We start from the raw sequence: 12,300 nt of genomic DNA, 5'->3' as shown, positions 1-12,300 counted from the left end.
CTGTCAACACAAGGTGCCTTCTTGTGTTAATTTCCTTATTGTTATATGCACTTGCACGTTAAACTTGCCATTAGTTCTTCTGGGGTCCTTCCACTATAATTTTGAGGGTACTACCCTCAAAACAAGGCACCCCCTTGTGATAATTTTCCCTTTTTTTACATATGTCAATGTATCAAGCCTGGCTAACTCTCTCTAGAATGTGTAAAAATCTGTTAACCAGCCTACTGTGTAATTTAATTTAATCCTGACTTGCGCTTGGGATTAACTTTAACCTGTGGAACTTGTTTAACTTGCTTTCTTGTATAATCACTGTAAATAGTCTGTTTGTAATATATAATGCTGGTATTATGTAATGCTGTATCTGCTTACCCTTGGAGCTTTTCCTCCCCGGGCCTCCGCTGAAAATGGACATGCATCCAGTCAGACTATCCCAGTCAACAAATGTAAAATAAATAAATAAATAAAAATAAAATTTTGTTGTATGCGCATATACATTAATAAACTTTTATTATTTTGTGTAGGGATCTCCCACTGTTACTTTACATACATCTAATAAGCAGATTTATGTAATTCCACAAGACATCAGACACCATATACCTAACAGAACTGTGTCATTCAACAAAAACAGTAAATGTCATATACCTAAAAAGCAAATTCAGTCATTCAACATAATAGTACACATCATATACTTAATATGCAAATTTTGTCATTTAACAACACAATAAACATCTTTCTACTTTTTCTTTTAACTGCAGTTTTTTTTTTTAAAAGAAAGGAAAGACAAGAAAGGAAAAACATTTTCCACAAATCCATTTTCCTATTTCTACCCTAATATGGTTGCACACTTGGAATTGTTAAATATCTGAATCTTTGACTATTCCACACAAAACAGTGTGGAATTCACAAAAGAACTTTGTGATGGGCCCTTATTCATTCCACTCGGTTCTGCAGCAATGCCAAAGCTCAGATCTGAGTCACGGCACCAAAATGTTAAAGTGCAGTTAAAATATATATAAATAATAAAGATTTACCTTTTAGCTTTAACTCATGGATAACTCTTTAGGATATGCAAAATATTTTTCTTTTATTGAAATCAACCAGATGTCAGCACTGGGAGACTGCCTTCACAAAGTTTTTAAATGAGTCTCACCAAGCAGCAAAAACATACAGCTTTTATACTTTTTTATTAGTAACATGCATGCAGAATTCTGATATTTCATATTAGTCAACAAATAGGGTCTCTGCAGACCCTCATGCTTCTCGCTTAGTGCTGCACATGAACATTTAACATCCATGTTTTATAAATAATAATGTTATAAAAACTCAAGCCACCTGGCTTGGCAACCTGTCTTGTTTTTCAACCTTGTATCTTTCAGTACCAGTACATGCTATACCCCTGACATTTGTTTAACTACTCATCCACAGCTTGGGGAGGTCAGAGCTCGCATAAAACAAAATCTCTTTCACATTGTGTTCTTTCCTCCCTTTAGCACTTTCTTTAGTTTTAGTAATCTGTTTATACACTTGTAGCTTGATATTAGAATGCAGTTGTGAAACACTTAAAAACTACAGTAAGTATCTGTGGTGTTCATAACTATGCATTTATACTACATATTATTTTAACATAAACCAAAAATAAATATTTTAACTCATTTGGAAGAAACTGTAAGTTAAAATGCATTTTGTGAAGAATATTTATGACAAATACATTTTTTCCATAACGGATCTAAATTTGAAAAATATAGGGTGTTACTAAAATTTAAAATGCTCATTTGTTAATTGGATAAGTGAACTGGTCATCAGACCCCTATCAGCCATGACTCAGGCCACAAGAGCTAAAGGCAAATGCAGTATATAGCTATAAAGATAGAGAGAGTTTAGACTCACCTGTTAGCTAGCATCATTTTGGGAAGTTGGAAGAAACTGGAGTGCCTGGAGAACACTTGCACAGACTTGAGGGAACATGCAGACTCCACACAGACAGTGACCAGAAGTTCACAGGTTCATAGGCTCATACGGTATTACAAGGCTAATGACCACTAGGATCCTTACAAACCTAGCCACACACGTTAACCATTTGGGTCCCACATATCATGTGTGTGTATATGGTGGGGGGCATGTTAGAAGGGAGTTAACTAAGGATTTGTAGTGGGGGTGTTAGGATGATACTTTTCTTATTGACGGTCTCTGTCCGTAAGAGAGATGGGGCCAGACGAGGATTAAATTTACAATTTCCCATTCAGTTGTCAAGGTTTTGTTTGAATAGGGTCAGGGATGAATTCTGTTTACGTGGATGGGAGCCTGTTCCATAGTGTAGGGATCCTTTGTGACACATATCTGTGTCTCCAGCATGTACTGTTTATGTCACAATCAAAGTTCAGATTCCTGGAGCTAGTTTTTGTGGTGCTATTTCTTTTGCACATGTGTAGTAAATCCATCATGGCTGGGTCTGAGGAAGCTGTGTAAGCCAGGCAGCGATCCTCCCTCAGCAGCCTGTTGGACACTGAATATAGAGAGAGAGAGCTTTGAGGTGATCTGTATAGTAGAGAGTATTCATGCCCTGAATTCGCCTGGTGGGAAACCTTTTTGGACATTCCAACTGTTGTAGATATGTGATAAGATACATGTCCAAGGGTGTATTGTATTTAATGATACTTCTGATAAGGGCAGAGTAGAGTAGTACTATAACTTTCTTGGGTGTGGATGCCATACACTTACCTATAAGTTTGGTGATATAGAATGATTTTATTACTGTCTTAGCTACATGTTAGTCAAAGACCAGATTGCTGTTTACATATATTCCAAGATCCCTTACTGCTGGGTTGACTCTTTGGGCATTTTATTTATTAAGGGAATAATTAACTTGTATTGACAGTTTCCCAAAGGGCATTAATAGTGCATTTTTTTGCCATTGAGTTTTAGGCCATGGCCTTGGCACCAGTCATTTGTCTGTGTTAAACCCTCTTACAAGATGTTGGTTTCTTGGGGGAATCTATTGTAGCTCCCAGTTTACAGTCATCTGTGAACTTGATGAGCCAGAGGCCTTGAACATTAGCCTTAAATTCTGAGAAGTAGATGCTAAACAGGAGCGGGTCCAGCATGGATTCAAGGTACTAGAACCATTGAGGAGACTGTTTTTGTTCAGAATGGTCCAGGTTTTGTAGTACAAATGCCTTAAGCATCCTGACTCAAAGCCACCAGCTTACAGGTCAGCTGACTTACAAGTTTGAAAAGAATAAACCTTATTATTGTTATAACTTTATGTCCGAGTCTACAGCCTTAATGTTTCTTACAGCATCTGTGGCTTCCATACATACGTCTTTCTTGCAGATACTTTACCATTTAAAAGGGCAGGAAGGTTGCTGAGTAGGTATGGTAAGAGGTTTTAGATTTGTAGCTCTGCATACTTGTAATATTTAGCTACTATGTTATGTTTTTCTAATTCTGTTTGGGAACAAAATATAGTATAAATAATTTACTAGGCTTTAAAGTTAAAGGTGAGTTACATCCAAAGTTTAAAACTGCCTAATCAGTGAGTCTTTGGGCAATATATGTGCATATTGATGACATGATTAACAGACCTCGATGCTTTGACAGAAATGGCCGGCATCTGTCACCCCTGGGCTTCCGGATACTTGCCACCCCTGCAGTGCTTTTCTTAGGCAGTGTTCCAAAGACCAAATTACCACCGTAACAGCTACAAACAAATGCAGTCTTAAGGGTCATGCTGCTCAACACCAGAAGTCTAAATCTCAAAATGAACTCACTCGTAGCACTCCTTAAAATGGAGAACATTGACATTTCTGCTGTAACAGAGACCTGGTTCAAGGCAGCAGAAAGCACCCCTGCATTACCAGGCTATAACTCATTCCACACCTTTTGGCCCCAGAACTTGGACCGAAGCGTCAAAGGTGGTGCTCTTTTCATATTCATAAAGGAAGAGCACACCTCCAGAATGGTAGCCCAACATAATGCATCAGAGATACTTCAGGTGCAGCTAACATTGGGTAAGACAGTGATTCAGGCCATAGCCTGCTACAGATCCCCAACCATGTCCCAAGACTCACACTCCACGTTCCTAAGCACCCTGGAGAATATTAGGGTCCAACCTAATACTTTCATACTAGGCGACTTCAACTACCCCCTCCATTAACTGGGAAAACTACTCGTGTACCAATACACTTGCCCAACATTTCCTGGAATTCATTAATTCCAATGCCCCTGGACCGGCTTGTTCTTACCCCCACTAGAGGTCGCAACGTCCTTGACCTGGTCATTACTAACATGGGCGACCGTTGCTCTACACCAGTAGTCAACGCCTCCCTGGTTAGATCTAACCACAAACTAATCACCTTGGAAATCCACATCCCTCACCCCTCCCCCAACCAAAGGTAACCACCATGAAAAATTTCTCCAAAGTTAACTTTGGGCTCCTAAAAACAGAGGTGGCTAACTTCACGGCACCTATGCAAATGGAGATCAGTTGCATGAATGCCGAATCATACACCAATGCACTGTATGAACACGTACACAAATAAATGGATCTCACCATACCCAGTAGAACCAAGACGCTCTCCTCCAAAAAAAGGAAGCCAGTCTGGTGGTCCCCTGCCATAAACAAGCTCTACAACAGGAGGAGGAAATTGATGCGGAATAAGCTGAAGTCCCAAGACTGGAAAAAACTCCCTTATCAGCCTCAACAAAAAGTTGAGATCCATCATCAGATCCTCTAAAGCTAGCTATGAAAACAGAATTGCAGCAGGTAGTAAAGACAACCACAAGGCCTTCTGTAGTTATGTAAAGAATCTCCACGGCATTACTCAGATTTGCTCTGAGCTACTGCACATTGGTACCTCCTATACCGAGCCAACAGATATTGCCAATATACTGGCCAACAGATTCAGTGCCAACTTTACCCCCCCCCAAAGGACCAATCACAATACCAGTAGATTGCCAGGTACCCAGAATTACTGCTGCACAGGTTAAAATAACACTGTCCAAGGCCAAGAATACAGCTTCTATGGGACCTGATGATATCCCTGGCTGTGTTCTACGTGAACTACAGAGTGAACTGGCACCTCACCTGTGTGCCCATTTCAATCACAGCCTCACCTCAGGCTTTGTCCCTACTGAATGGTGCACTGCTACAGTCATCCCACTCCACAAAGGAGGAGCAACTACAGACCCTGGGAACTATCGCCCTATTAGCCTGCCGAGTCTGATATGCAAAGCTATGGAAAGCATCATCATGGACCTAATAAACAAGAGTATAGGGAATCTCCAAACTCTGGATCCCACACAGTTTGGTTTTGTGAAGGCTAGATCATGCCTGCTCAAATTGGTCGACTTCTTTGATTCAGTCACCAGAGCTGTGGATGAAGGCAAGGTGGTTCATACAGCTTACCTTGATCTGGCCAAGGCCTTTGATGCCATTCCCCACTCAGGAATCCAAGAAAAACTGGGTACCTATTAATCTGATGAAATTTAGCTTGTTGAACTAGATTGACAGCTAAAGACCGAAACGTCCAAACCGCGAAAGATCAGCTAAGAGAATTTTTCCCGTGGAAAGAATTCGCTTGGTCATTACACAAAACAAAAACCGTTCAACCTGAATGAAATGGGGGGCTATGCCTCCACCCTCCTAACTAAATATACTAACTCCGAGATCGCTCCACATCGGGGACAGGGCAAATTCCCATTAACGGCCAAGCAAATTCTTTCCCTGAGAAAAAATTTGCTTAGCTGGCCATTTGCAGTTTGAATCTTGCGATCTTTAGCTGTCGATCTTTTATAGTTCAACAAGCAAAAGCTTTGTCAAATTAATAGGGACCCGAAAAACTCACTAAGCTGGGCATCAACCCCCTATATCACTAGGTCGGTTGCAAACTGGCTCACAGGTAACAGCCACAGTGTGAAAGTAGCTTACTCCAAGTCAGACTGCCGACTAGTCATGAATGGAGTCCCACAGGGTTCAGTCCTTGGTCCTCTCCTGTTTGGTATCTACTTCTCTGAAGCCCAGGCCAACACAAAGGGACTCTGGCTGACAAAGTTCGCAGACAGTTGCAAGTTGGGAGCTATTATTAACTCCCCAAGTGATGTTGACATCCTATAGAATGGCCTCACTGAGACCAACAACTGCTGTCAGAACCATGGCCTTAAGCTCAATCCCAAAAAATGTGTCGTCATCCCCTTTGGGAAAAAAACAGCTCCCATGCATTACCACATCGATGGTAGTCCACTGAACACGGAAGGTGTTATAGGAGATCTGGGAACACAGGTTGACAGCAGCCTCTTTTGATCACCACATTGCCACTGTGGTCAGAAAGTCCTTCTGTGTGGCACATCTCATTACTAAGGATTTTGCATCCAGGAAGAAATAGGTCATTGTCTCCCTCTACTCTTCCCGCATTAGGCCAATCATCAAGTACAGTGCCCCATTTGGCATGTACCTCACTAGACACCTGCAACAACTGGAGAGGCCGCTAAAGTACCTCACAAAGAGGATCCTAGGCCTTAAACACTTGTCCTATATGGACAGACTCAAAAAAAACTCCAGCTATTCTCTGTCTCATATCGCCTACTTAGAGGCGATCTCTGCTTGATTTACAAAGCCATGTCTGATCCAGCTCTGTTAGAAATGATACATCTAAAGAAATTCCAATCCCTCCGCACCACACACTCCAGATACCTCAACCTCATTACCACAATCCACAGAACGTACTGGAGGGACAGGTTCATAACCCAGAGACTGCCCATGCTATGGAATAGACTTCCCATACATGTCAAGCAGAGCACCTCGCTGACCCTCTTCAAGAGAAATCTTGATGAGTGGATGGGAAATAGAAACTTCACCCCGGGGATAACTCCAGTGGCTTTACTCGACAGAGGCACTGGGAACTAATGTCAGGTGGCATGATGCCAGGGTAGTCCTATGGCTAGGCTTTTAACGGGCCCAGGGCCATTACCCTACTACACACCTATGAACCTATATTGTCAACTGTTAGAGCAGCCATGACTGGTGTAATTATTCATAGGCATTTCTTGATAGCTTCTGAAAATCTTTCCATGGATATTAAAGTATAAATTCTAGGCTGCAACCATTTGAAATGTTGACACTTGCAGTGCTGAGTTCTAGAATGTGGAGACCTGAATGATCAAAAATCCAGACTTAGATATACCAAGTACGAGAGAGACATTTCAAAATATTTCCTTTTCTCCGAGGTATGCCAATCTCAAAGTTGGTGTATATAAGTTTAGGGGTATGGGGGCCTTGCCCCCACATTGGTGGTGCAGGGACATTTGTCCCCTGCTAAAAAACAAGTTTAAAGGAAGAGTGTTGTTCATTGTTCACTCTTGTCTTGTATTTTTGGTCTTTTTATTTCCAGTATTTCGGGAATCAACATTGTGAGTCCCACGTTTCAATAGATAATGGAGCCTTTTTTAGGCACTCCAGTTACAGGAAATTGCCTGTTTTATCCTACAAATGCAGACCTCTTAATGTCTTAACAAGAGAGAAACAGGCTTAAGGAACAGTATCATAACTATTCTCTCCATAACTGTTAGTATTTTGTAAATATACACACAATTGTCAAATGAGTTTTTGTTTTTAAAACTATTGTAACATCAATGTACTAAATTTCCTCACTAGTTATCTTAATGTATTACTTGAAATTTTATACTACCTTACTGCCTTGTGGCCTTGGGTCATGGCTCAAAGAGTCCTGGTAACAGACCCACTTACCCATTTAACAAATCCAATAAATAATGTAAGATTGAGCAGCTTCTGCATCACACAGCTGGAACATTGAGCAGTATTCTTGACTCTGAAAGCAGTAGATATGAAGTTGCTCATAGTTCTGTCCATCATTCAAACAAGAAGTCCATTTTGTGGCATTTTTACAAGCAAAGCGGCATGCAGTAATGCCCCTGTCCAGGATGGTGATTCTCATCTAAACAGTTGGCCAAAGACAGAAGTATCGCAATCTGAGCTGTTCACATCTCAGGGGAAAGTGAACAAGGTGAACGACTCTTTTCACTTCTCCAGCCCTCTTTAGAAATTGGGAATTTAGAGGTTGTTTTAAGCCTCTGTCTTCCCAAAGTGGGTCAGATGGACCTGTTTGTCATATGAGAATAATGTAGTCTTTTCAATGGAGCATGACATAGGGGAAGTAGTGATTGATCCATTTTCCATCCTTTGGGATGGGAGGTTACTGTTGATCCATTTTCAATCCTTTGGGATGGGAGGTTACTGTAGTCCTTCCCAACATTTTTTCATTGACTCATTGCAAAGTTTAGAGAAGAAAAAAAAACAGAGCAGGTTCTGTTCACTACACATACACCAAGAAGAGTGTTTTCAAACATTGTGGTTGATAGACATACAGGAAACTGTTTTTGTCCAATGGATGTTTCAAATTGTAATAGTGAGTATGGACTCCACCTCAAGGCTTTATGCCTGATGTAGATCCTAGAGTCTATTGAATTCTTTGAGTGAAGCCACTACCTTGTATTATCTGGAGAGGCACATTTCATAAGATTTTAATTATTGCACTGTCATGGTGTTTCATTTATTTTTGAACATCATAACCTCGTTGAAGGGAAGGAATTGTGACCCCTACACTGTCTAGGCAAGCAGTTCCTTAAAGGAATACTGCAGTCCCCACCACCATCCTCTTTGAATAACTCTTTTTCTCCATGGGACTTGCATTTTATGACTGACAGGCTTGCTTTTCCATTGTTTGGGCTTACTTGCCCCAACAGATCTGCATTTTCTTTATTGAAAATACTTTTTTCAGGTAGCAGTCTTTGCTTGCAGGAGCTTTCAGCTATAGACTGCTGTGTGTGGGGAAACCTTATTTGGTCTTTCACAAAGATCAGGTATCCATTAGGACCAACTCACATTTTCTTCCAAATGTGGTTTTGAATTATCTCTTAACCAGTTTGTTCGTCTCCCAGGACAGACAAAACGTTTCATATTCTTACTATGTACAAGCAGGTGCATGAGTTTAGGGAGTTTGAAAATTTTTCATCACCACTTTATGGAGAGGAGTCTTTAGAATTGCCAAGCACACACTTTTTGAGTGGGTCACCAGCTCCACTTTTTGTCAGCAGCTTGGTTACTGGTTTTTAGAAAGTGTTGTGGTCAAAGGACAGTTACAGAAAGTGTGGGTGTTTTCCATCCATTTTTAACAGCATATCCATTGCAGACATCTTAGCCAGACATTTAGTCTTCATCACATATAATTACCAAATATCATCTTGACAGTGAAGTCGGGATTCGAGCTTCCTTTGGTAAGCCTGATTTAGGATATAGATTGTTGTACCTCGGTCCTTGGGTTGTCCTTTTTGGCTGCTTCCATCCCAACAGAATACTACTACTACTGAATCATCTGAGTTGTAAGACCCATTGTGGAAAGTCTCAAGAGTCACCCTTTTTGTCATCATCAGCTGACTGTAAGGTGATCCTTCAGCTGTCGCTCTGCACATCCAACTTTTCAGCTTTTTTTTTTGCACAGACTTTCAGCTTTTGAGAGTTCACTGTAAGTTGGGTGAGAGTATTCTTGTACATCACACATGAACAATGTAGGTGCCATAACTTCATTGTTTTTTTTTTTTTGGTTTGCAGGAAGTGTGCTTGCTGGTTGTGTGAAGTGAACTGGCAAGATGAGAGGCTACCAGGCTGATGTAGTTCTTCTTTTGGCTTTTCCCGGTTAGAGGTCACCACAGTGGATCACCTGTCCCCTTATGATTGGCAGTGGAGTTTTACGGTTTTGAGTTGCCAGCCTGGTGTCCAACCTTCCACAGAAGGTGCACACACGCACGCAGTCACGCCTAGAGTCAATTTAGTGTGTCCAATCCACCTACTTTAGGATGTGGGAGGAAACCAACGCAACCACAGGGAGGACATGCAGACTCGCACAGAAGGCATCCTAGCCAAGGATCGAACCAGAGAACCTCTTGCTGTGAGGCAGCAACGCTAACTGCTACACCACCATGGCCGCCCACCAGGCTAATTTAGTCGATGTGTGATATTACAGCATATGGTGGCATTGTGCAGGTATGCCTTATATGTGCTTGTGATTTTCAGTGAAAATGCAAGATTGTGTTTAATAGAGAAGATGAGCCCATTTATAGGATCCATTGAGGAGGGTCCTGCTGTAGAGCCACTGATACGGTAAGGACGTATCTTTTATTTGCTGATGGATTAAAACTTCCTTTTAAATATTCTAGTTTAATAGATGCTAGTAGAGTTTTCTCTAGTACAAGTTTTCCAAGCTAAGTTATTGTCTTTTGTCAGCCACAACAGCATTTCTGATAAAATGCCAGATGTTTACAAACATAGTACAGTGTTTTAACACTGGTCTGCATTCTTGATTTTAGGTACATCTCCTGCGTTCTTGGTTGCCCCTATGAAGGCGTAGTTGCTCCTTCCAAAGTAGCTGAAGTAAGTAAGAATGGTTTTGCAGTTAATGAAAAAAAAAGCATTTTTGCTAATTCTCACATGTTCCCACAGTCAGATTATCTCTAAAAAGGTTCTGAAAACTAGTTGCATCGGCACTGTTTATGTGCAACCTTGTTGATTGCAGTTCTCCACATAGGAAGCATAGTCTCCAGAAGAAAACTCATTTGAAAATGAATAAGTACAGAAAGGCAAGGCAGAGCTCAGCGTACAGTCCCAGATTGCTAATAGAGTAACATCAGATACATAAAATGTTTCTTTTTTTTTTATCATCCCAGTCCACAGGACATGTTTTCTGGAACTCTAGTATGGAGTAGGTGACAAATCAGTTGCTGGTGAATGCATGCAGATACAGTAGAAGAGCTAATGCATGAAATGCGTAGTTTACCACCCCTTATAATACAGGTATGGTTTATTGTGGCTGTCGGGCAGATGGTGTTGAAACATGTTATCATTTATTTACTATTGCAGCTGCCAGCCTCACTTACTCATAGAGGTAATCTGGTATCACACTGATAGTTTTGGTGAAAATCACATAGATGAGGGAGATAAACTTGAAGTAGCAGCAAAAAAGACTCGAGACATAGCACAGATAAATATATTCAGTGTTCAGAGAGTGAAGCAAAGCAGAAATGGCGTGAAAAAGTGCTAGAATGAAATAGACAACACAAAATATGTATGGAATTGGGGAGTGATGGCTGTGAGGGTAAGATTAAAAAAAAGGGTATGTAGCCTGTCACTATGTGGTTGGTGGCCTATTGTTTGTTCTAATTCTTTTGTAATATGCATTTTTTTTGACATTGCTTTTAGAGCAGCAGCCATCTAAAGAAGCTTCTTTTAGAGTTAGTGAAGCCAGTGAAGGATGATCATCATCCTTTATTTAATTCCTGCCTTTTAGTCACCCTGATGCTGCAGTGCAGGGCTCATCTTGTAGAACAGTTATATATGTGTTAGTATAGTGTGCAAGACAGTAGGGAGAATGTGTTTTGAGCGATCACTAGTTGTCACTTGCAAACACCAGAATGGAAATGCCAGAAAGTTTAGGCATGCATTAAAAGCCACTGAGTAACAGCTAACATTCATTGTAGGAGGAGCACTTTTCAGTAAGTAGTGCATAAAGTGAAGTATAGGACACCAACCCATGATTCATATATTATTGACATACATCAGTGGTAGGCAGCCCATGGTAAATATTGTATACTATATAGTTTCACTACACCATGTTGCATGCATCATGGATGGGCTTTGCTGGCCTACAGAGGGGCGAACATTACTACAGTATCGTGAACCCAATGTATTTGTGCACCAAAATGCACAGTAAGGCATTGCAGTGACTGAGTCCTTTGAGGGAAGTCTGATAGCCCTTAGTAGATGGCATGAGATGCTGTTGCTGTAGTACCCATATGTACCTGTATCTGATTTGTGTGTATGTGTATACACATGTATATATAATTGTGTGACATTGTAGTGGAGGGCGCAAGCATTAAAATAGTGAATGGATGCCAGCTCTGCAAAAATGGATTAACATAAACACTAAATGAAAACTCCAAAACCCAAGTGATTGAAAAAGGAAACCAAAGAGTTTCCTTTTCAGAGTGCTTACCTCAAACCCTAAGAGTAACCTCAGACCCAATGTGTTTTAATAATGATACTGTTAGGGAAAAGGTTTTTATAAGTTAATGTGGAGAGTTAAGGTTAGGGGTAGGAACAGGACTGGAGTTAGCATGCATAAGTAAGGTGGAGAGGGAGCTTTGCTGTGATTCTGTCACCTTTTCTAAAATAAAAAACAAAACTTTTTATAAGTACTGCATTTTGTAGAATGTCTGTATAGGGTAATATATTAT

General features: G+C 40.7%; 1 protein-coding gene across 1 annotated transcript in view; it reads left to right on the top strand.

The window, feature by feature from the left end:
• HMGCL (3-hydroxy-3-methylglutaryl-CoA lyase) overlaps positions 1–12,300 on the top strand; it is a 1,428,752-nt gene that overhangs the window by 785,715 nt on the left and 630,737 nt on the right. Inside the window, exon 6 of the mRNA XM_044060073.1 lies at positions 10,378–10,441. Coding sequence (XP_043916008.1) covers positions 10,378–10,441 — 64 coding nt within the window. The remainder of the gene's footprint in view (positions 1–10,377; positions 10,442–12,300) is intronic.

This window comes from Protopterus annectens, chromosome 1.part2, assembly GCF_019279795.1.
Source record: "Protopterus annectens isolate FY-2018-M chromosome 1.part2, PAN1.0, whole genome shotgun sequence".
Classification (NCBI taxonomy): domain Eukaryota; kingdom Metazoa; phylum Chordata; order Ceratodontiformes; family Protopteridae; genus Protopterus; species Protopterus annectens.
This window is presented reverse-complemented; position numbering and strand designations above follow the sequence as displayed.